This window comes from Hylobates moloch, unplaced genomic scaffold (assembly GCF_009828535.3).
Source record: "Hylobates moloch isolate HMO894 unplaced genomic scaffold, HMol_V3 SCAFFOLD_18, whole genome shotgun sequence".
Taxonomy (NCBI): Eukaryota; Metazoa; Chordata; class Mammalia; order Primates; family Hylobatidae; genus Hylobates; species Hylobates moloch.
Window position 1 is genome coordinate 73,610,356 of NW_026652293.1, and position 26,965 is coordinate 73,637,320.

At 38.6% G+C, this 26,965-nt stretch overlaps 1 protein-coding gene across 1 annotated transcript in view; it reads right to left on the reverse strand.

Annotated features, from left to right (window-relative positions):
- The window catches only part of RGS7 (regulator of G protein signaling 7), a 581,272-nt gene that overhangs the window by 288,984 nt on the left and 265,323 nt on the right, over window positions 1–26,965 (reverse strand). Inside the window, exon 3 of the mRNA XM_058430506.1 lies at window positions 19,558–19,654. Coding sequence (XP_058286489.1) covers window positions 19,558–19,654 — 97 coding nt within the window. The remainder of the gene's footprint in view (window positions 1–19,557; window positions 19,655–26,965) is intronic.

The window sequence follows — 26,965 nt, forward strand, 5'->3', positions numbered from 1 at the left end:
TTTATAGATCTCCATGGCCTGTGTTTCTATGGAATCAAATTGTTGTGTATGCATCTATGGGCATATATAGAAATATTATATATTAATATATAAATAATATATATGTTGTTTAGATGAAGAGAGACCAGAGGAGCACTGACCATGGAAATATAGATAATATACAATATATATAAAAACATATAACATATATTTCTGTGATATGTGTTCTGGGGTGTGTGTGTGTGTGTGTGTGTGTGTGTGTATGGCATAAACTGATACTATAAAGGCACAGATCACCAAAATAGTCTATATAAAATATATATACAGCATATATTATATAATACGTGGTCTGTGGTCCTAGATATCTATACACACGTAACGCACACACACACGTAAGTTATATGTGTGTGTGTGTGTGTATATATATATGTATATACACATACATATACATATCCTAATCTGGTAGCAGTTTTGTTGTTGTTGTTTAGATTCAGGGGGTACATGTGCAGGTAATCTGTATTATTTATTCTTCCTTGTTCCATATATATTAGATTAACCAAGATTTAAGTATCAGTTCTATTACTAACAGTAACACCTGGAACAAGTTATTTAACTTCTCTTTACTTATAAGACCATAAATATATAAATTAATACATTTAAGGAATACTTACTGAATGCTAGTAGAGTATAAGCACTTAATAAATGCCAGTAGTTGCTGACAGCACTTATGACCAAAACACATTCACAATCATATATGCATCAGAGCCAGGGCTGCTGTTTAAAATATAATGTTCCCATTTGCAACAGGAGAAATGGCACGAAAATCCAGGCCCCTCTACCACTGGTATGTACTCTTTCCACTACTCAGACAGAGGAATACTTACATTTGAATGAGAATATCCAATCTTCTAAAAATTAACTGTAAACCAAATGATAAAATTTAAATGGAGAGTGTTTGGGGGGCTCTGGAGGAATTTGAAACTTGTATTTAATTTCCTGGCTCTTCATCCTGAAATGCATCTAAGCTAGTAACAGACAGCAAAACCGAGTTGCTATCTCTCTAGTGTTCCCTGCTGAGACAAAAGCGACGTGCAGCACCGGATGCCAACAGAGCAAATAATTAGACTGAGTGCTCTTTCCACAGCCAATGAATCGGAAAGTGAAATTTGTTGTGGATGCACCTGAGTGCTGGGGACATCAGCTGTCCTATGAGAAGTCATTAACGTTTGCTGAATGTCTACTGTGTGCCAAACACTGGGTACTAAAGAGGATGCAAATTGAAATGAGAGATTATTCTTGTACTCCAGGTGCTTAAAGCTGCTATTAAGAATCATATCACATGTCCATCGAGAATAAAATGTCAGGTAAGAAAAATTCCATGAAGGAGAACAGAGTGCTAGGAAAATGCAAGAAATGGAATGATTAATGCCAGCTAGCTTGGGGAGGGGGCTATGATGAGAGCAAGGCTAAGGACAGGGACAGTGAGACAGGGACAGTTCTCTCTCCTAGAATTATTAGGAGGTAAAAATTTGGAGCTCTTCTACTCATGTTTAAAGAGAAAGAGGCATGAGGAGAAAACCAAATGATGTCATCAGAATAAAAAGGCAGTGCAAAACAACAGATTATACATGCACTTTGAATGTGCTGTGTGATAAATCAGCATTTTACAAAAACACATTCGGACAAGCAATTCAGAAGAAAGCAATGTTAATGCATTAATTCAAAGAAAGCAAGCCATCCCCACCCTCACCCCATAGGCTGTTATTTATTTATTTATTTATTTATTTATTTATTTATTTATTTATTTATTTATTTATTTATTTATTTTAGCAGCCTATAATCTCTAGGATTTAAAAAAATAACGCAACAATGGACAGAATTAAACTTCTCAGGTCTGTTGCTTTAAAGAATAGCCAATATTTATAAGAAACAATTTCAAGAGAAGATTACTACAAAATGACAATGTAGTATGTCTGCATCAGTTATATCTCCCAAAACAAATCTGCAATATTGCCTCTGACTTTGACGATTTTATTCTTTCAGTAACAGTCCAGATGGCATCCAATGAGTATTGACATCATCATCATAAAAAAAGGCTAAGAAAGTCAAAATGGGATTTATTTAAGACAAAAATTAATATCAATAGATAATGATCTTAAATTTAAAGGATGAGGCATTACAAAAACAATTAATAAACATTTTATCTTCCTAGAAGATTTCCATTTGATATGTATAGTCATTTGTTGTGAGGAATAAAAAAAAAAAAAGACACATTAAAGAGTGTAAAAGGCTATAAGGTACCTTGAGAATGTAGAAAATAATTATTATTTAATGAAAGTGATAGCTAAGAATTCAAAAAATACCTTTTGGCTATCTGATAAGAAAACCTGTGCCGATACTATAGCAAATCTAACATAAGTAATTTTTTGGCCTTGCAATAGATTACCTAGGACGTAAGAAAATGTCTAAATCTGGGCCTAATCCAAGCCTCTGGAGGTGGTAATAATCTTTTCAGTTTTTGCTCACCTTCTATGTGTTCCATACACCAGTTAGAAATACTGAATTGTCCAGTGACATCACCATAAAAAATAAGGATAAAGTCCAAATATACCATTTTTTTCTTGTTCATCTCTTGTGTATGCGTTATCGAGAGTCACTCTTTTAGAACCATATATATTTTTAACACATGACTGGTAACAAGTTCTACCTTTTAATTACATAGGCTAAGTAAATTACTAATATCTCTTTTATGTCTGAAAGCTTCCTTTTCAAGGAAAACCTTCTTATGGAACCTCTCAAGCTCTGTGAAGTCTGCCTGAAGACTGGATTTAAAAATAGCATAAAATGGTCCTTATTTAATTTATGGTCTGAGGAGCCCATATTCACGTGGTTTCGAATATGGGTAGGATTGTTTTCTGTCTCTGTCCAATAGCCTCCTACCTCACTCAAGACCTTACGAGGTCTTATTGATCACAGGAGCACACTGGAGCAGTGACTTTATGAACTAGGCTATCCGTGACCCTTGGGTCCCTTTAATGGGCCTTAACTGTTAGTGCTGAACCTGCCCTCCCAAAAGTCACCTTTGCATTATTTTTCATAAATGTATTATTTTCTATGTGGGTCAATTGGATCTCTCTTGATAACTTTCTGTTCTTCACATATTTCAATGTTCTCATCTTTTTTGCTTTCTTGGCTTAGATCCCCACTTTTTAGTACAGTCTGACATAATCTGCAAGTTTGAAAATTCCAGATACCTATAAAGATAACATTTAAATACTAACTAAGATAAAATTCAACACCAGCTGGGATTCCCCAGACTTCCAGAAAGTTGTTTGTTTATGCCTGCACTATGTTTGCTGCCTTTTATGCCTCTCCTTAGCCATGCCAAAATAGTCCCAAACACTGCCATAGAGAGGCCTATATGGGGTAGAAATGTGTTAGAGGTTTGGGGAAACACTAAATAAAGTACATCGATTTCCCCTTTCCTCAAAGTCAAGAAACAAAGTTACAATCTTAGTGAAGTTCAATATTTCTTCATAGACTCTTGGACTTGTGCTTGCACAATGAATGGATCATGTCAGGTTCCCATGCAGGGATGAGAGAACAGGAAGTTCATTCCTATGGTTCTTGGAGTCTTTTTCAGAGTGTTCTTAAGGATAGGCAAATAGTATTCTGTAGGCACAGTGATATATGTTGCAGAAAAATGTGCATTTTGGTCCATCATTAATGATTTACTGTTGAGTACAGTTTACAATCTTGAGTAAAATAATTCATCTCCAGAGATTTATTTACTGCTTTTGGCCACACAGCAATAAAATGATTTGGTTGTACTGAGAAGAATTTCCCTTTACCAAGGCCATCACGGGGAGAAGGTATGGTGTTCCAGGTAAAGGACAGCGTAATAGAACCATTTCAGTCAATCAACACAGTTGGTAGTCAGAGATAAGGCTTCTTTGTAGATGTTGATAGACATATTTATGTATTTGGAAAGAATTTTCCCTTTATGGAATAGAGTTATTCAGAAGACAAAGGGTCCAGCCAAGTTTGGGAATAAGTTGATATACCTGAGTTACTTGCACAGAAATATCTCAAAGGAATTATTGTAATTATGTAATTATTGTAATTCCCTTGAGATATTGTAAGTCAATGGAAGCTGTGAAGGTTTTATTTTCCCAATCCAAAATCACCTCCAGTCCCAATAATATTCACTCCAAATATAAAATAGCAAATTCACATGTTCAGAAGGCACTACACAGAAGCAGCACCACAAGCGACAGCTATCTAGGAAGAGAAAACAGTCCCAGGGACTAGAATACATGCCTACAAAGAAAACCAAAGCTAAAATCAAAGCATTTAGATATTCCCAATTTTGTACTGTTCCTTTGAACATTCTGGTGAAAATAAGTCAGAGCTTGTTTTTCATCTTGGTCATATCACATGGATCCAACCACATTTAAAAACAAATCATTTCTCTAATTAGTATGATGGTTACTAGAGGCTGGGAAGGGTGGGGGGTGATGAAGCGAAGTTGGTTAATGGGTACAAAAATACAGTTTGATAGAAGGAATAAGTTCTAGTATTCAATAGTACATTACCGAAATTATAGTTAACAATAATTGTTGTGTATTTCAAAATAGTCAGAAGAATTGTAATGTTCCTGACACAAAGAAAAGATAAATGTTTAAAGTGATGGATATCCCAATTACCCTGACTTGATCATTACCCACTTTACGTATGTATTGATATATCACATGTACTGCCAAAATATGTACAACTATGATATAAGATAAGATAAATTATTTCTCTATAAATACAATGAGAACTTTGTCATTGCCCAGCAGGATTCAGCTATTAGAAAAAGAATTATATTAGGCTGGGTGCAGTGGCTCATGCCTGTAATCCCAGCACTTTGGGAGGCCAAGGCAGGCGGATCACTTGAGGTCAGGAGTTCAAGACCAGCCTGGCCAACATGGTGAAACCCTTTATCTACTAAAAATACAAAAATTAGTCAGGTGTGGTGGTACCTGCTTGTAATCCCAGCTATTTAGGAGGCTGAGGCAGAAGGATTGCTTGAATCTGGGAGGCGAGAGGTTGTAGTGAGCCAAGATCATGACGCTGCACTCCAGCCTGGGCGACAGAGTGAGACTCTGTCTCAAAAAAAAAAAAAAAAGAAACAAAAGAAAACAAGACAAAAAAAGAAAAGAAAAGAAAAAGTACTAAGTCAGAGCCCAAGTGGTTGAGATTAACATTCTTTACTATTTCTAACCACTTCAAGGTGCTAATTTACAATAAGGAAAGAGTAACAACCAATAGGGGAATACAGACTCCTTCATAGCAAGGTTAATTGAAGTGTCTATTTGACTATGTGACATCTCACTTTCCCCTCTTGTTCCTCAGCTCGATTGGCTATGTAGTTATTATGTGCAAGTTGCTTAGTTACTCAGTTCCGTCAGAGAGGATGTGTGAAGAAGATGAAAAAGAAAGGACTAGCTTTTTGCAAATTGGTCATGTCTCTTGCGGATCTAGTTGACATTTCCTGTTTTCTGTAAGAATTAATTTTTTTCCTAATGAACTTTAAGAACTACCAATATTTTTTGTATACTCTTACTTTCTTATTTATTTATACATTATCTGTTTGTATCCTTTAATTTTCTCTGGGATGTTATAAAAGAAAAATATTACAAGCATAATTTCTGACACAATGTTTTATAACTTTTCAAAAGCAATCTATTTCTCTCTTAATTTCTATAGAACCCATTTTAGTCATCCCTATGATGAATGAAAAAAAATCTCACAATTAGTTGTCAGTTTCAGAAAGGAGTCTTTTATTAGAGTCTCAGAAGCATCTTAGAACTACCTAGGCGGTCTTATAGGCGTCACAGAAAAATATTTCACCTTACTTATTCTTATCTTCTTCAAACTGACTCCAAATGTAATAAGCAGGGTTAAGTTATATAAGGTTCCTTAAAAGTTTTTCTCAAAAACAATTAAATGCAGACTACATCCTCAGTAAAACTTGCATTGGCCCAATCCATTTTACCAAGTTTGCTCCTTCTTACCTGTACGACTGCCCCTATGACAAGTTTAAGCCTACGTTAATTAATCATCTTTCCATGACGCTGAGACATATTCATACAACCCTGAGAGGGATAAGGGGTAACAGGCAAGATATGTTCAAATTGTGACATTTAAGGTCAACTGGACTTTAAAACTCATATACTGCTCAGTTTTCATATACGTGGCTGAAAACAAGTCATCACAGAGAACTGTTCACACTGCTAGAGGACCAAAATAATAAAACATGAATAATTCTTCCATATTTAATGATATTAAATATAACAGGCCCTATGTCTATGCAACTGAAGTCAACATGTCACTAATTAGGGCTTCCTTTGTTATCAAACTTGCTGAGAAGAATAGAACAGTGAGGAAAAAATAGCAGGAATTGAGCTCTACAGAATTAAAGACATTCTTAGGAACCTTAAGACTTCAGGTCAGTCACACTCATACGACATTTGGACTATTAGACAACTCTTCTGACCACAAATTTTGCTCTTACCAGTTGGTGATAATCCTTTGGTAAGAGAGCATGTTAAAAGCAAGCAAATCAGATAAGGACTAGAAGTCAAATTTCAACAGAAGAGGGCAAAGAGACTCTGTGCCTTAATTATCAACATTTTTATGACGAAGAACCTTCCTAAACTAATGAAAGATACAAGACAGAAACAGATGAAACACAGCAATGGCTGACAAGAACTCCCTATTAATTTCTGACCATTTTCTTCCCTATTAACAGTGCTTGATGATCTGGAGAGAACACCTGCCTTTTTGGCTCCTGCCAATTAGTTCAGGAAGTTCCATCTTCAAACACATTCAGTGACCTGATTTAATAGGGGCCTTTTTATTTGATCACTGCCAACAGGCAGTCCTACAGACTTTTATAATCACAGTGGGCTGCTTTACAGGCAAGTCAAATTCAAGTTTAATGAAAACCTACATCATTACAAGGAATTGAGAAGGGAATTCTGGTTTCTTTTCTGCTGTGGCTTACATTGGAAGCATAGTAACTTTCCAATGAATCCATGCAGGAGAATGGAATTCATCCAATAGAGAAAGCCTCATTTTTCTCCATGGTAGAATGGTAGAATTAATGAGTATCAAGAACATGAGAACATTTTGTGACATCCTGCTGGTAAGTACGTTTCATTCCTAGCTAGGTGAATATGGATAGGCTGGGGGCAGTGGTGGTGGATATTTCCAGAGATATTACCTGAAGTTTAACGAAAAATTGGTTTTAAGCTTGTACATCATGAACTTGGGGACAGCTTCTCCCTCACGCTTTATTTATTTATTCATTTTTGAGACAGAGTCTCTCTGTCATCCAGACTAGACAGCAGTGGCATGATCTTGGCTCACTGCAACCTCCGCCTCCCACGGTCAAGCAATTCTCCTGACTCAGCCTCCCGAGTAGCTGGGACTATAGGCACGCATGACCATGCCCGGCTAATTTTTCATATTTTTTAGTAGATATGGGTTTTTGCCATGTTGGACAAGCTAGGCTGGTCTCGAACTCCTGACCTCAGGTGATCTGCCCACCTCAGCCTCCCAAAGTGCTGGGATTACAGGCATGAGCCACCACACCCGGCCTATTTTTTATATTTTTTAGTAGATATGGGTTTTTGCCATGTTGGCCAGGCCAGGCTGGTCTTGAACTCCTGACCTCAGGTGATCTGCCCACCTCGGCCTCCCAAAGTGCTGGGATTACAGGCGTGAGCCACCACACCCGGCCTCCCTCACACTTTTTTATGCACCAATCATGAACCATTTTGAATGAGGCAGACTGGTGGAAGGTTTGGACTTCATGTGCTGACTGGTTCTCTTTGTTAAGACTCAAATAAAACCACTGGAGTCCTATCCACTGAATGCTAGATCTCAAGACATAGCATAACGGGATTCCTGGTTACTTACAAGCGGTCTTTATGGTTCCCCAGAACATCTTCCCTTGAGCCTGCTTCCCTTGCTGCTCCAAGTGAACTAAGGCCAGAAACTAACAGCAAGCACACAGGAACTGCGGGCTCTGTGCTCCCCTCGGTGTTTGTGTTCCACAGAGGCCCATCATCTTTAGCGACTTGATTTTCTCATTCCACACACAACTCCAACAGGAATCTCATGTATTCATTGGTTTCAAATATGTGTATGAATAAATCCCCCTAAATTTCAGACCTGTATATCTCCAGGGCATCTCATCTGGTTGCTCTATGTACGTTGCCTGAAACTGAATATACCCAAAACATATCTTGCCTTCGTCATTCTCTCCATGAAGAAAGAAAGGAAGAGAGAATCTCTTGTGTTTCCCAATGTGAAAGGCATAGTGGTGCATTCATTGTCAAAGTCATACATATGGGTGACATCATTGTTGGTAGGGCCTTCTCCCTTAACTCACCTGCCCCCTCACTTCCTGCACCACCACCCCTAATCCTCCCATTGAATTAGTAATGAAGTCCTTCCTATGTCCTGAAAGTCTCCTGTGCATCTTATTTTTTCTTAAATCTCACTGGCCTGCCTTGGGTCAAGCCTTCATCATCTCTGCTCTAGACTGCAGCCACAGCCCCCGGCCTTGTCTCCCTTTTCTACCATCTGATGTTTATTCTCTACACTCTCCCCCCCACCACACACGCCTCAGAGGAATCTGTTTGGAAAAAATAGAAAAACAAATACTGCTATTTTCCTGCTCAAAATTTTCAATGGCTCTTTACTCTTTTCAGAATGAAATTTGAACTCCTCCAGATTCTAACTGTTGTCTTCTGCCTTCCTCTGTGGAGTCATCTCTCTGCACTTTCCAAACACCTCATCCTGTGCAAAGCTCACGCGACAATATCTGGAGTTCCCAGAACTCGCCAGACCCTTTCACACCTACGAGCTGTTGCACAAGTGCTCCTCTTTTCTCTGGCTAAGTCTGACTCAGGCTTTACAATGAAGCTCTGATGTCACCATCTCCAAGAAAAGCCTCTGACCCCAGGAACCTGAGTGAAATTCCACACACTCCTGCAGCCCTCTGGGTTTACCTCTATTGTGGAAATTATCTCACTTTCTTGATTTGTCTCTCTCCTCCCTAGACTGTGATCCCTTCGAGGACAGACAGCATGGCTTAATTCTCTGTGTCGCTAGGCCTGACAAAACGCTCCACACAGAAGGCTCCTGAACCATGTTTAATTTATTGCTAACACATAGGATTCTACAGATCCTGAGGTACAGCCAATTTCAGATACCCACTTCAAAGGAAACAAGGGAGTAATGCCTAGGTTCTTGTTCCTGTGATTTACACTGTGAATAAAATAATTTCAGAGAAGTTCCTTTGTTCACTTGAACAATATTTAAAGGGCAAAAAGAATTAACAAAAGGTCTTTTTAAAAATTCAAATAATTTACATTTGTTGATAAAGCCATACAATCAGAAAAGTGACCATATGAATGCAAATATTCCTTCTAAAAAGTGTAATTATTATTCACCCATCTAACAAATATTAATGAACCCCTCCGATGTTAGATGCTCTTTATGGTGCAGGGGTTAGCAGAGTGGGTACATGGAAGCTTCCTGTAGTTTACACTATCATCTGGAAGGCGATTAATCAAATACTACTTACTGTTCATAAGTTTATAATTATAAAATGGAGGGAAATACTCTGAAAGAGAAGAATGTGGTTTTATAAAACCATATAAGAGGCTGGGTGCGGTGGTCACGCCTGTAACCCCAGCACTTTGGGAGGCCGAGGTGGGCAGATCACTTGAGGTGAGGAGTTTGAGATCAGCCCAGGCAACATGGCAAAACCTGTCTCTACTAAAACTACAAAAATTAGCTGGGCGTGGTGGCACATGCCTGTAATCCCAGCTACTTGGGAGGCTGAGGCAGGAGAATCACTTGAATCTGGGAGGCGGAAGTTGCAGTGAGCTGAGATCGTGGGACTGCACTCCAGCCTGGGCCACAGAGCAAGACTCCATCTCTCTCTCTCTCCATATATATATATATATATATATAAACTGGCTTAGACCTAAGGTGAGTGGGTCTCAACTGGGCATAGGGGAAAAGGAGGGAAAGCATTTTAGATGGAGGAAAAAGCAGAGCAGGGATAAGTTTCCATGACCAGAGTGGCCATGGAAAAGTGACCTCTACAGCTAGAATCAAGAGAGCAAGGGAGGAAGTGATACCAGATGAGGTCTGAGAGGCAGGGAGGGACTGACCCAGGTTGCTGCTTAAGCGTGAAGAGGATCAGAACATGCCACCAAAAAACCATACCATTTTGGCATATTGATTATTCTGAGGTAAAGGCAATTGAGAAACAGAAAATGCATGAAGGGCTCTCCACCTTTCCCTTTGCTGCTTAAAAGCAGGACATAGGTAAACGTACCCTTGCCAAACCCCAAAAACCAGAGACTAAAATGAAACACAGTCAGAGCCCAGAAATCATATTTTAACCATGAACACCCCAACAGTTACCCCTCGATTGATGTAATTTTCCTAAAAATCTAAGACCCTCCAACTAATCCTCCATTTTTGTATAACAAATATAATAACTAAACTTCCTCCCTAATACTAATACCTTCAGCATATCCCTCTGAAAATGTGTATGTGTTTCTCCTGTTAATCTGTCTTTTGTTATCGTAATTAGTAAGAACCATAAACAGACCATAAGAGAGAACAGGAGCACTTTGGGAGGAAGAGGTGGGCAGATCATGAGGTCAGGAAATCGAGACCATCCCGGCTAACACGGTGAAACCCTGTCTCTACTAAAAATACAAAAAGTTAGCCGGGCGCCTGTAGTCCCAGCTACTCGGGAGGCTGAGGCTGGAGAATGGCATGAACCTGGGAGGTGGAGCTTGCAGTGAGCTGAGATCGTGCCACTGCACTCCAGCCTGGGCGACACAGTGAGACTCCACCTCAAAAAAAAAAAAAAGAGAGAACAGGAAAAGTTTTTTTCTTCCATAGGGATCTTGTTTGGAATTTCGGTCTTAATCCTAAAATCAAAGATGGATTTTAATTGGACAGATTTGCAATTTGAAAATAGTAGTGTGGCTGCCCTTTAGAGAAAGGCAGGATGAGGTGCAGAGTCAATGTGGAGACTAGTTAGGATCAATGAGATAGTTCAGGTAAGTGCAGATAATATTTTGCAGTAGAGAAATACAAGCATACATGGTCCAAGCTAAGCTGACAGCACTTGTGGATGGAACAGATATGAGAAGAGGGGGATAAGAAGAGTCAAGGTGACCCCAGCATTTCTGGCATGTGCAATTTTTACTGAGGCAGAAACCAGGGAAGGGGCTGAGGGTAAGACAATGACTCTCATCTTGGACATGTGTAGTCTGAGACTTCCTTGACATATCCAAGCGAAAATACTGTATACACAGTTGAATTTATTGGAGTTCAGAGAAAAGGTCTGAATTAGAAACATACACTTAGAAATATTTAATTTAAGCCATGAGACAGATGGCATTGCCTTGAGAAAAAAGTAGAGTGAGATTTCCATTGATGTGTTGCTATTTCAATTACCTTGTAAATAGTCTAGTTTATTATTGTGTTATCCTATTAATTGCTCTTCCACTCTTTCTCCTTCACTGGGTTCTCTGAATTATAGAATTTATGCAGAAAGCAAACTTGGAGACCATCAGATATAATCTCCAAATATTACAGGTGAAAAAACTATAGTGGGTTACTCAGGGTCACACTGCTCCTTAGAGGTAAAAATGAAGACAGAAGCTCAGGTGTTTTTGATGAGTACCCCATAGGACTACATCTGCAACAGGAGCATGTTGGGAGATGAATGTAAGAGTCCCAGGTACCCAGAATCCTACCAATTCTGATAAGTGTGTGCTTGTCATAATGAAACAATACAGGACATCATGTGAAGGACAACAAACATGGGGTTACCCATGAGGTGGTGAGAAACAGAATGTGATTTTGCCTCAGACCCACTGTGGTTTACATATTAGTAAACTGTTCAAATGGGGCCAAAAGCTTGAACTCTCTGATCCTCTATTTCCTTCTCTAGGAAATGGAGAAAAGCAATAATTACCTTGAAGTGTTGAAAGGAATAAAACTAATGTATTTAAAGCCACTAACCACATAGTAGATTTCCAAATTACCAACTAATATTTTCCTCCGAAGTAAAGAAAAAAAATAGATGTCATCAAAATAATAAAGCTGGCCAGGCACGGTGGCTCATGCCTGTAATCTTAGCACTTTGGGAGGCCGAGGCGGGCGGATCACGAGGTCGGGAGATCGAGACCATCCTGGCTAACACAGTGAAACCCCGTCTCTACTAAAAATACAAAAAATTAGCTGGGCGTCGTGGTGGGTGCCTGTGGTCCCAGCTACTTGGGAGTCTGAGGCAGGAGAATGGCGTGAACCAGGGAGGCAGAGCTTGCAGTGAGCTGAGATCGCACCACTGCACTCCAGCCTGGGCGACAGAGTAAGACTCCGTCTCAAAAATAAATAAATAAATATATAAATAAATATGCTGGCCGGACGCAATGGCTTGCATCTGTAATCTTAACACTTTGGGAGGAAGAGACGTGAGGATCTCTTGAGCCCAGGAGTTTGAGACTAGCCTGGGTAACACAGTGAGACCCTATCACTACAAAAAATTTTAAAAATTAGCCGGATGTGGTGGTGCATGCCTTGTAGTCCCAGCTACTCGGGAGGCTGAGACAGGAAGATTGCTTGAGCCTGGGAATTTAAGGCTGGAGTGAGCCATGACTGTGCCACTGTGCTCCAGCTTGAATGACAGAGTGAGACTCTGCCTCAAACAAACAAACCAAAAACCAACTTTATTATTTAAAAAAATATCAAGGGCTCATTGAAATTATTTGGAAACATTAGACTATTGTTTAAAATATTAAAAAAGCAATTATTCCAGTCATCAGGATTTGAAGCCTATTTACTATATAATGCACCTAAAATTTATAAAGCACCCATGATTATGAATCGAAACATCTATATCCAAATAGTACTTGATATTATTATAATGTAATATATTTTCTAGAATAGAGCACACAAGAAACCATGCGCTATTTCAATATCTTGTTAAGCAACTGAAAACCTATGTTGTCAGTTTTAATTCATTCAAATATGCCTGTAGCCAAGGTAAATGGTACAGTTTAAAACAGTATCACAAATGAAGCAACTGTCTTACAAATGTAAAATTAATCATTTCCTCTTTTATTCATAAACTTTTATGCTTCATCTGGATTTGGATCTCAATTCTTCTAAAATTTAGAGTTTTAAGTACAAAGGATTTTTAGCTGGTATGAGTGTTATAGTTTGCTTTACCAAAGATTTTCAGATGAGAGAATGAATAAACATTATAAGTTACAGGATATGAATTCCAGGGAAAGAGCTATCACGCAAGAATAAGACGTATAGATTTCATTTACAGAAAATCTTCAGCAAAATCTATAAATATACTTTTAGCTATATAGTTATTTTTTCAATTTGAAGACATAATGGTGTTAACAGTGACTGAGCACTTTTATTAAATTCCCATGGAATAATATTTGAACTTCATCTTTTATTTTCTATTGTGGTAGAGCACTTGTTCAAAGCCAAGATGTATCCCCACTTGAATGGGGTGGATTCCAGGCAAAACCACTCCTTACCACAAAGTAGACACTTCTCAGATGCCTCTTCAGGATTTATTCCTTATCTGCCTTCAAAATATCACTTGAAGCAATTTACTATATAGCCCCCCAACGAACTTAAAAGAACAACAATAAAAGATAGAAAAAAACAATTAGAAGACAAAGAAAGGTAGATATGTCAGTGATGAATCACATGAGAAAAAGAAAGAATGGAACATTAAATTTAGCAGTGAACTTCTTGGCGACTACAGAAAAAAGGAAAAGGAAAATACAGGTTATACATTATTGTTTTTAAAAAGGAAAAAGTCAAGTTTATCTTCAAAGACACAAATTTTTAGTAGTTTATTATAAAATACATTTATTTTATTGTTTTTTTCATTAGAAACTTAGAGAACATGAAGGAAATGTCTTTTAGTACAATTTCGCAGAAATCACAAAATAAGATACAAATAATCACCTATCTGCCTGCTCTAAAGGCTTTGATACCATTAAACTCAAACTTCTTAAAGGTATTTTTTTTGTAGTTAAGGACAGACAATTCAAGTTCCTTGTTGAAGATGAGATTACAAAGTGATAGCCTTTAAGCAGTTCTGTTCCTACACCTGACTTTTTTAACTTCTGCTAAAGGAACTTACCTTGGTTCCTCATACAAGTTAGTAACACATTTATTGCTAATGTATATGTAATCTATTTCCCCAGCAACAGTAAAATACTAGCCCACGAAACCCAGTATAGTTACTGGAACACAGTGAGCATTTGATCAATATTCATTGCATTGAATTAAAAATATAAAGAAAAACGTAGTTAGCATGCATCTAAGACCAGCAGACACTAATCCTGTATTTTTAAAATCAGCTTAAAAATACGTATTTCTATAATCTGAGCTTAATATTTAATCAAGGGGAAAAAAGAAATAATAAAGTAAAATAAAAACAAAAATTATAGATTCCCTGGTTCCATCTCAGCACTAATGAATTAGAATATCTGTGGTTTGCATTTGAAATCTGCATTCCTAAGACCTTCTCCAGAGAATTTGTTGCAGCCATACTCCAGAGTGGCATTTCATCAATCCCAAATATTCTCCTTTTATAACATGTTTTATGTACACTCCTTTTTTTTTTTTTTGCAACCATAAGTACTTTGTGTCCAATACATGTGCTATGGGGGATGACTCCTAGGTATAATTAGAAGAGATATTGAGATGGGAAAAGTTTAAACTAGAAAAGGGAAGTCGAAGTCGAAAACATAGTGAAACAAAAGGTAGATGTTTTACTGTGGAGGATTGAAGGAGATGAAGAAACCAGAAGGAAGTTTGTGCAGATTGCAGGACTGTGCCTGAGGACTGGGGCAAGAGCTGCAAAGCTACCAGTAACCCAGTACTCTCTGCCTTATCTTCTCTGCTTCTTCCTTACATGTTTCACTGTTCTCAACTGCAGACAGGCTTCTTTTGCTGCTCTCTGCACAGGGGCATTACCCAGCCCCTAGGTTACATTGCCTCAGTGCCAGACATACACACACACACACACACACACACACACACACACACACACACAGAGTCACACACACACTTCACCAAAGTTCTGGGAATCTCAACAGAATCCCAGGGGAGAGAGCTGTTAGCCAATTTCTATAGTGTACATACACCACTGAGCTCATTCCCTGGCCCTGAAACACCAGGTCACATACGGCCTGTGCAGCTGCCTGAGCTATCTCTGCAGCTGAGAAGGCACTTCTGGAGAAAAAGGCAATGCTGTGATTGGATCCACTCAAGGACATTTCTCATCTCAGAGTTCAAGGAAATGGCATAGAGGAATTATCCAAAGATACTGTCCTATGGTCTTGGGACTATGGAAACCAGGAGGTTGAAATCAACAACTCTAAAACAAAAAAAAACAAAAACACCAAAGAAAAGTCTAGATGTTTCACTGGACAAAATGCATTTAGCAGGAAAAACAAAAACAAAACACAAACCCTATTATTAGGTAGATTATATTTGTCATAGCATTCTTTGACATGATCTGGATCTGGATTGCAGATGTTGCAGGGGGAATTGGATTATAGCATCACTTTCTCAACACAGCTGTTTTCACTTGAGGTGGATATGGGCATTACTTGGCCACCATCACCTGTGTTTTCCTTTGAAGCATGGGAGTTGTCTGGTGGAGCTGGATAGTGTTCATTCTCCCACAAAGCTGCTGACAGCTATCAATGTTAGGGGCAACAGAGACTCTCAGCTTAGGAGTAAAGGAAGCAGAAAGAACTAGATTATTCTTCCTAACTGCTTTTTCCTTCCCCAAGTAAAAATTTTTTTAAAAAGTCATTAGATAGACTGGGGTGGCCTTGATTGAGGCCAGACTGCAGAGATGATTAGAGCCCTTCAAAGAAAAAGATCGGCACAAGTAAGGTGGCCACTGATCCCAGAGCCCTCAATAAAACAAGCATGCTCCCAGGAGCTGCCCAGCTTCTCTGGGTGCATTTTAAGGCAATATGTCTTAAACTTTAGTGCACAAATTGAAGTTCTAATTTAGTACATCTGGGGGTGGGTCCAAATACTATATTTTCTTTTAAAATTAACAAATAATAATTGTACATATTCATGGGATCCATAGTGATGTTTTGATACAAATAATGTATGATGGCTGGGCTCATCCCTATAATCCCAGCACTTTGGGAGGCCAAGGCAGGAAGATCACTGGAGCCCAGGAATTTGAGACTAGCCTAGGCAACATGGTGAGATCTTGTCTCTACCAAAATAATAAAAAAAAAATTAAAAATCAACCAGGCATGGTGGCACGTGCCTGTGGTCCCAGCTACTTGGGATGCTGAGGCAGGAGGATCGCTTGAGCTCAGGAGGGTGAGGCTGCCATGTTTGCACCATTGCACTCCAGCCTGGGTGACAGAGCAAGACTGTCTCAAAAAACAAAACAAAACAAGAAACAAATAATGTCTGGTGATAAATAATGAAAAGTGAGAAATGATAAACATTTATCCTTTTTGAGTAATTAACATATCCATTATCTTAAATATTTATCATTTCTTTCTGTCAGGACGACTCAATGTCCTCCCAGCTATTTGAAGCTACACAATATATTATTGTTAACTATAGTCATTCTACGGTGGCGTAGAACACTGGAACTATGTGGCTGTAATTTTGCATTCTTTAACACATCTCTCCCTGTTAAGTTTCCAAGTGATTCTGATACTAACGGTCCATGGAAGTAATGAGGCTTTAAGGAGCACAAATTGGTAACTTGAGAAAGTTAGATTTACAACATTTGAGATCCTTCCTTCCCTGTGGAACAGTCCATAGCAAAGACTGACTCCAGTCTGCAACACCTGCACTACCCTCCTTTCACATATGGCAGGACTTCATCACAATGGTTTCTGGTTCTACTAAGGGCAATAAAGTCAGCGGATTCCTTGTTTCATTAGAAGCTCTGAAGTAGACCACGAAACATGCTCAGGGAGAGAAGGGGGAAGCTGAAAGAGCTGGGAAAGCCAGCAGTCGGTTGCGAGTTGGGCCACAAAAGAACAGAAGAATTAACAATCCCCATAGATTATAAGAAAAATCTGGGGAGGGATATTAACTAGAAAAGACTGAAAACTTCTAGTAAAGTGAATGGAGCTTGAGAACATTATAATTTGGGAATATTAATATAAAGAAGCTGATAAGTGCTAGACATAATACTAGATATACCAACTAAATCCACGACAAAGCATCTAATTGAACCTACGAGGCAGAGCGCGCCTGCAAAGTTTCCAGGGAACATAAAATGATTACTTGGACCTAATTACATTAACGTGAAAAATGTCATTGATATTCTCTTTATTTAATAGCTACCACTGTTATTTTACAGCAGTGAACATTAAAACAATTATCAGAGATTCCCAGGTTAATTCTCAATCTATATGTCCAATCTTATTTTTCAATTAAAATCTTAATGTTGTCAACCAAGAATTCTTCCAACAGCTTGCTGTTGAGATATTTGCTATCTGAAGAACTCAATCAAAAATTTTAGACTCCACTAGAGTGGATATCACAAAGTTGCAGCCAAGCTTAATCAGATGAGCAAAGGTTTTTTGTTTAGCCTATGTATTTTCATAATTCCTGAATTAGAATGCCTCTAAGCAGGCCATACACAGTTGAACTGACCACAATTCCCAGTGCAGGATGGCAACGTAGTGCATTTATCTGCCTGAATTCTAAAGGAGATAAGTTCATCCCTTTCATTAGCTCATCAACATATATATGAGTAACATTTTTATATGTGTGTTTAGATGTGGAGTTAACTTTCTGAATCCTTGAACAAATGGAGCTTAAGGTTTAGCTAGGGATACAGGACATATGCAAAATAACTCTAAGACAACGTGAGGCATATAAGAGATGCAAAAACCAAGGTCTTTGAGAGCACAGAGACAAAAGGTTCAGGAGAGTTTTCACCAATGAGCTCTATGAACTGACTACTGAAGAATGGATGGGATTTAACAGTCAGAATGGCCTGTAAGTGGGACGGTGAGGAGAGGAGAAATGGAATGAAGCCACAGATGTAAAAAGTACAAGGCATCATTAAGAAAAAGCAAGAAACTAGAACGAAGTGGGTGTAAGAGGGAGTACCAGGGAAAAAAGAAGACACATTTTGTTAGAGCAAAATGTCATTCCACAGTAGCTCTCCTCAGCTCCAAGCTCCCTCTCTTCTCTCTGACAGCAACATAGATCTCAAACCCCAACACGGAGGCCTGCTTCCCTGTTATTCCTGTCCTGATCTCTACCCTCTTCCCAGGCTTGACGGCTTCCTGATCATGAATCTTCTCTTGATCCCGGTCATGAGGAAGCAGCCTGCAACCCTTGTACAGGAATCCCATGAAGCACCCTTCCCACCCACACTCAGCATCAGCCGCCTTCTTCTCCCTCCTCACTGCTGAGGCTTCGGGCTGTCTGATCTTACCTCTTCCCTAAGCTGTGCTAGGCCATGCCCCAGCACATCCCAGGCCTCAAAACTGGCACTTTCACTGCCTCCTGGAGTCAGAGCACAGATGCTTAGCTTATTACTCTTCCTTGTGTCTTGGGTTTCTCCAGTCATTGCCAATCAAACCCGTGGGGGTTCCTCATTTTGGATAATGATTCTTTTATCTCTCAGTCTCCCCATTTTAAAATAAACCAACGACAACAAAAAAATGAAATCCATTGGGCTATGTCTTTTATTCTGCATGCCTAGTTATTCACTAAACCCTCACGCTCTTTCCTCTCTATTCCTTCAGCCCTTAGATATCAGGACCTGGGCACCCAAACCTGTTCCCGCAAGAGTCTTACCCTTGTCACAGTGCTATTGCTCTTACTGAATGCCAGTGTATCCCGAGCACTTTCATTACAATATCCTCTGCCAAAAATTTTAAATGTCTCCATACTTCCCCTTTTATGAGGATTAGATTCTTTGGCTAGCTTTCACAGACCCTCATAACCTGACCCAAGTTCTCTACAGTTGGTCACTATGGAGTTCGGTGAGCACAGCTGGTGGTGACAGTGGTCTTGAGTGAATATGGCCCTTCCTTATCTTTCAAACAGCTCACCACTGCTCTGTAGAAACCCTTTCCTGACTCCCCATCAGTCAGGAAAAAGAAATCATTGATTTTTTTCACCCTCCTAATTTCCATATACAACCTTCATAACATTGTTTTTTGTATGTCTTTATTTATTTTAATATTGTTCGACTTCACATTTGTTCATTCGGTCTTTACAAACTAACTTAGAGCAAGGTCATGATTTTTGGTGTTTTGTTTTACTATCATTTCAAGTGTTTCACATGATAAACATGCCACAGGCATTTTATAAGTAGTTACTGAATAATGGATTAGAGAGAGAGTTTCAATAGTGAACAGTTGGAATCGGTTTTAAATAGTTATCTAAGAGGTACAGGAGAAAACAGAACTGTGCTCCATGCAGACTTACCAGAGAAGACGCTAGGGATCTTGGAAAGAAAGCTTTTGACCGTACGAATAGGAATTCCATTTTTTTCATCTTGCATCCGTGCTATGACGTCTTCCATCTAAACAACAATAATAACATAATTAAAACCTTTATGAAGTTGAACTTTTTTGAAAAAAATTGCTCTCATAACAATTTTGTATTCCAGTTTTGCCCAACTAAGAACAATGTCGTATTCTTGCCTTTCTAGTTTTTGCCACATTAATAGTTTAAATTCTGTTAAAAAGAGATGGAGGAAACAGCAACAAAAACAGCCATGTTAGGGTCCATTAAGCTACCAATAGGAATTTTGTGCTTTGAATATTGCCTTTCTCCTGACTTCATGTACCTTGGTTATAAAGGTTAAGATCAAAGAGTGTTTATTTCACAAGGTTTTAGCAACCATTGTCATAGCACATTCATGCTTCATTAATGTTACCTCTACTGAAATCAGTGCAAAAGCAAGTACAGCCTTAAAAGCATCTGCTTGAATTGCTTCTTCAAGCAAGAGAATTTCCGTGATTTTGTTTTACAATAAAGTTCTAAAACCTGCCTAGAAATCCAGGACTGATTGCCAACTACTATTACATCTCTTGCCCGGGTACTTACTGAAGTGTGTTATAAAACAAATACACACACATACACACTCTCATGCACATACACTCTCTCTCATGCATGTGCACATACACTCCACACATGCACATGTACACACACACATATATATGCACACAAGTACACATACACATGCATGTACACACACATGCACACACACACATATGTACAATAAAATGAATGTAACACCACAGCCTTCTGCCTGTTTACTAGATTCCCCTTTATCTTTGTTTCAATCTCATTAGTACACTCTCTTTTACTTTTACAAATTGCTGTTAATTCTAAAGGGCTGTGCTTCACAAGGTCAATGTGGAATTTAGTTTTGAAGAACATTCATTCATTCAAATCATAGCCACAGACTTTACTCATGTGCTTCTAAACCTGGGAGATGCAGAGACACACAAACATACTCAAGTGGTATTATGCGACTTAAAATCCATTCATCCATTTACTCATTCCACAACCACTTATCACTAACTCTAGACCAGATATATGACTAGGCACCACGGATATGAAAATGCATACAGTACAGTTCCTACCCTCAAAAAATTCAGTCAATAGTGACAACCAAGGTGAAATCTGAGTAAAGTATGCAGTTTAGCTAATAGTGTTGTACTAATGTCAATTTCTTGTTTTGATAATTATGTCATGGTTATATAAGACATTAACATTAAGGGAAGCTGAGTAAAGGGTGTATGGGAATTCTGTTATCTTTTCTTTTTTTCTGTAAGCCTAAAATTATTTCAAAGTAAACAGTTAAAAAAAACACAGTCTAAACTTTATATTAATGAATTATCAAATTTCCATTGGCCGGGCGCAGTGGCTCACGCCTGTAATCCCAGCACTTTGGGAGGCCAAGGCAGGCGGATCATGAGGTCAGGAGATCGAGACCATCCTGGCTAACATGGTGAAACCCCATCTCTACTAAAAATACAAAAAATTAGTCTGGTGCGGTGGCGGGCGCCTGTAGTCCCAGCTACTCGGGAGGCTGAGGCAGGAGAATGGCATGAACCCAGGAGGCGGAGGTTGCAGTGAGCCGAGATAGCGCCACTGCACTCTGGCCTGGGCAAAAGAGCAAGACTCTAACTCAAAAAAAAAAGAAAAAAGAAAAAAAAAATTCCATCAACACAGCTTTAGAATGGTTTTCAGATAAGAAATCTATTGTGCTTGGTATCAATGGATGTATTACTATGCTGTAATCACACTATGAACAGATGTATCACTATGACAAATAACTGGAGATGTGGAAAGAATGGCTTTTAATGAAACAGGTTTGTATTTGACTCTGAGCTCTTCTAATTATTATCTATGTTCTTTGAGTAAGTTAAACAACCTCTCTAAGACTCAGTTTTCTGATCCATAAAATGGTGATAATAATACTTGTAATAATTTCTTCATAGCGTTCTTCATGGGATTGCATTGGGCCTAGGGTGGGGTAAAGTATTTTAAGGGCAAATGATACAACATATATAAAGCCTGGTACATATATAGAACAACAAATATTAGACCAAATGTCCATGCACACCCATGATACCTGGGGATGCTTATTCTCCATCTTTATGTTTCTTTCCATGTGGAAGGAGCATCATTACCCTAATCCCCTTGCCTGTCTCTACCCCCTAATTTACTCCAGGGGAGCTGAGCTGACTTATCAGATAGAAGATCTGGGAATGAGAAACTGGCCTGCAGGGCCCATTCTTTTTCTCTCGGCTAGAAGCCCACATCTAACTCTGCTGATGTAGAGATGCCTGCCCTAGTGGGGTGAGCAAGTCTATTCAGGATTGTGTTTCAGGATTAACAGTGACTTGTGCACAAACATTCTTCCATAATACCTTTATCAGCCATCAGGGTGATGTTGTGACCCCTGCGTGCCTGTCTTTATGGTTATAGTTCTCAGTTGGCTCCGAAATCAAGTATAAAAAGAACATGAGGCTGGGCGCGGTGGCTCACGCCTGTAATCCCAGCACTTTGGGAGACCAAGGCAGGCAGATCACCTGAGGTCAAGAGTTCCAGATCAGCCTGGCCAACATGGCGCAACCCTGTCTCTACTAAAAATACAAAAATTAGCTGGGCATGGTGGCAGGCGCCTGTAATCCCAGCTACTTGGGAGGCTGGGGCAGGAGAATCACCTGAACCCCAGAGGCAGAGCTTGCAGTGAGCTGAGATGGTACCACTGCCCTCCGGCCTGGAAGACAGAGTGAGACTTCATCTCAAAAAAAAAAAAAATAGAAAAAGAAAAAAAATGCTTTTATCAGGCCTGTAAGAGACCCCAACAATAACCAAATACCAAATACCCCACTTCTGTTGTAATAAAGATCTCTAAGTATAGAAACATGAAAATAGATAATACTCTCATGACTTTTCATTTTGTTACTATTTGTTCATGATTGACCTGCTACAATGTTCAGAAATGCAGAATAAGCTGCTTTGTCCTGCCTCATATCAGCCTCTAAACCCTTGTATTATCTGCTTAATGGTTTAAAGCAGGCTGGATTAGAGGGACATGGAAACCTCTCTGACTCGCACTTCCATCTCAGCACCTAGAGATGTGGCAACAGTCACCTCTGCTTCAGGCTGAATTAAGGTGTGTAGCTCTGAGTGGCAGTGTTTTCTTTGTACGGTCTCATCCCCTCTCAGTTCATGGGATCCCAAAGGAGTGAGAATAGGAGGCTGGAAATTAAAAGTGACTTCTGTGGTTGTATTTCAAAATATTCCATTTTTCTGAGTCATAATTTCCACAAGAGAAAAAAATTTTAACTCCAAGTAAAAATAGGATTGGTGTTCTAGACTGAAAACGTGATCATGTACATGCATTCAGCTGTTTTGATCTTTATCCAGACATAATTTATCCATGAACCTTCCCATGGCCTAGAATGAGACAAAAACAAACAAAAGAAAACAACAACAACAACAAAATGAAAAAACAAAGACACATACAAAAAAAAAAAAAAAAACAAAACCCTGATTTCTAAAAACTAAAATCAATTAAAAAAGAAAAAGAAAATTCTAGCACTCAAATGACTGAAGGGACCCCCTCTTGGCTAAGGGGACCCCAGGGAAACCCTGGAAGCTAAGTTCATGGCCATGATGGGAAGGGGGTGGGACACACCTCGTTGTACCCCTTCCTCACTAACCACTATTAGGCTTTCTTCCCTAAGGGGCAAACAGAAACAGACCCTTTTGAAAGGCTCCACATTGATAATGTTGATTAATGACTTATCTTCCCAGTACAGAACAAAGCTAAAATGAGATTAGTCATTCCTTCACTCCTCCCTGTTATGTCTGCTCCCTCCATTCCCTTTTTCTTCAAATGTTCACCTTATCTTACGTAAAATGTAAACTTACAGGGCACTAATTAAAGTCTCGCAAGTATGTAATCATTCCTCTCACTGTTGCCTCCTCTTTTTTAAGGAAAATGTATAAATACTAAACCTCCTAAGAACCTCTTTGGGAAAAACAGCCACACAGGCATCTGTAACTTGTCCTCAAGCTGGCTCAACAAGCCTCAGTGATTGAGATTTATGTCTCAATCACTCATTTTGGTTGTCACAGTCACCAAGGCCACATAAAAAAACACATCTATCTCATCTGTTGACGTTTCCTCAAGCCTTCACTCAGAGTCTGTTAATTTTTATATTAAGCATGACTTCAACAAGCTTGATGGTCTGTTTTCTCCCTATTAGCAACAGCAATTGGATGAGAAGAAAAATGCTAAAAGCAAGCAAAAAAAAAAAAACAGAACAAGTTAGTTAGACAGTAAGAGGTATGAGGGATAGTAAAAAGCAACTCCAATAAATATGAAAATATTTGGGGCAATTTAGTCTAAGGCCAAAAGACTCAGGTACCTCAAGTATCCCATATATATATATGTATGTGTGTGTATATATATGCGTGTGTGTAAGTGTGTATATATATATATACACTTACACACACGCATATATATGCATGTATATATGAGTATACACACACATATATGCACATGCAGATATTCATTAAAATGCCATTGAGTTGTGTGTTTTCACTTCCATAAGCCTGTTTCTGAGGGTGAGGAAACTGGGCATGGGAAAAGAGAACACTAGACGATGGACATGGACAGGAGAGCTGGCATGCCTTGGGTCACCGAGGATTTTTCTGAAGGCTATTTTCTTTACTCTTAAGTTCGAAGCAGATGATCTGTAAGATTTCTGCTAGCTACAAAATGATTAAGTCTGGAAATAATCATCAGCATTCAGAAGGAGGTAAGTTTCCACACTAGGTCAAAGAGCCAATTCCCTGTTAGAGACAAATAGATGAAGCTATTAAATTAAACAAAGCCAGGCCAGGGTTGGTGGCTCACACCAGTAATCTCAGCACTTTGGGAGGCCAACGCAGGAGGATGACTTGAGCTCAGCAGTTTGAGACCAGCTTGGGCAACGTGGCAAAACTCCATCTCTCCAAAAAAAAAAAAAAAAAATACAAAAACGAACTGGGCATGGTGGCAAGCACCTGTGATCCCAGCTACTCAGGACGCTGAAGTGAGAGGATCTCTTGAGGCTGGGAGGTCAAGGCTGTAGTGAGCTGTGGTCCTACCACTGCACTCCAGCCTGGGCTACAGAATGAGACTCTCTCTCAGAAATAAATAAAATAAAATAATAAATCAAACGAGACCTTATACAAATGCATTTGCTTCCAACTGTCAGCACATTTTAGTTTCAATGCAAGTCGTAGTTATTAAAAGCATGCATTTAGGCCGGTTAGACCTGAGTTTGAACCCTGACTATACTACTTACACGCTATCTAAACAGGTGAGTTAATTTAACACTCAAAGATTCGGTTATCTCATCTGTAAAATGGAGATAATCATAAATTTTATACATCTTATCAAGGGTGAGAATTAGTGAAACAATGCTAATTAAATGCTTACTATAATGCCACCACCAACACCATCATCATCATCATCATCAACATAATTTTCTTCCTTCATCATTGTACTAGGAAGATACGGACCCTTTTTCTTTTATAATTCAGCCGGCAAAGATGCTGTGGTTAAGTGCAAATATTTGTTAGATGCAATAAATTGTCAAGCAATAAGTAGTCAGAGATGCCTATACATAAGATCTGTCTTTGATCTCTTATAAAAAACTGAGTTCATGTTGGCCCCTGCAAGACAGGAGATTTGATTTGATGAAATGTCAGGGGAAATATCCGTGCATATAAGCAAAAGCTATGTAAGCTATGAAAAAAATCATATCTAGAAGGGGAAATGAGATTGCATTCACTTTTAACAAAATGAAAATATTTTCTCTCATCTTTTCTTAACAAATTTGCCTCCTGAAGTTATTTAGAAGATTAAAAATTGAATTCAGTGCTCTTTGCAAGACTTAATTTTTTAATGCAAACTGATTCACTATGTGTGATAAAAGTAAAAGTTAAACAACTGTATTTTGCAAAGTAATTTTCAGAATATGTATTGCTGAACTCACTCAAAACTTTTTTTGCTTCTATTACAGAACCCTCCATATTTCATTAACTAGTAAAACTATCTGTTTTCCCTTAGATGTAAACTTCTGGAGGAAAAAATTCTTACCTTACTCATCTTTGCATTGTTAATATATAAAGTGCCTGGTCCAATTATAATGGAGGCTTACTTTAAAAAGAGGAGAGGGGATTGATGTATTTTTGTTGAAGGCATATGTTTGCTTTTTCTGAGAGCCTCAAAACAAAAGTGGAAGTTAATTTAAGATTTGGTCTTGAGATGTTTGATATGTTTTTTTCTTTGTATGTAACTTTTGTGAAAAAATACATTATCAGCATCAGAAATAATGACACAGAGTAGCTCAACGTAGTGCAGGTTAAAACACTCTTATCCCTCTTATTTTTTCTGCTCTATCTAATGCAGAGATACTTTAGCTTACTTGTTAGAGGAATTTCTTCCTTTAATGCAAGAGAGTAAATCAGTGGCTGTTGAAGAGGCTGTCTTCTTGCCTGTAGATGTAACACTCAAGTTCATTGCCATGTGTAAGCCCTCAAGATGAAAGGCACTATTGAACTTCAACACCCTGCTCTTTTCCCAGGAATTCATAATTAGCATTTCCTTTGGAATAGTTTAGATGTCACTTCAAGCTTGTGATGTATTTCAAAAAGGCTCAGGTTAAACAGTCCCCGCCCGAATACTTGGCGGAATGAAAGAAGGAGCATATTATGCAGGTACATCATCTTTGAAGAGAGTTACTAATTATTCAAGAGGGGCTGCCAGACAGGGCTCCCACATATTGATGAAAACAGAATCACTGCCTTGAAACCTTTCCAGTTCTCTAATGTTCTAAACAATTATGGGAGTTTAAATTAACTTGTAGCTATATTTGCTGGAACTTTACCACAATATCATTATTATTGATTTCATTAAGCCAATCGCTTTACAGGGACATCAGGACTGTAGGCAAAACATTTGTATGAAGTAAAGCTAAAACATTTTGTACTCTGTAATTCCGAAAAAGAAATGAATCAATCAAAATTTCAAAAGAAGTTTTCCAACTCTGCCTTACAACCACCATTAAGCACAGGCATTTGGAGATATAAATGGGAGACTAAATGGGCAGATTGAATGGCTTTTTTCTATGTGCACATACTTTCAAATTATGGCGTGTACTGTCATTTTAAGTGCTAGCTATGAAAATGGGAGAAATGATCACTAAAGCGCTTCGTGGATTTCTTGGGCAATTAGGTGGTGGCAGGTTTTCATAATTTAAATCTGCCTATAATTCTTTTTACTTCAGAAAGCCTTTCGAATGCAGAAAATCAT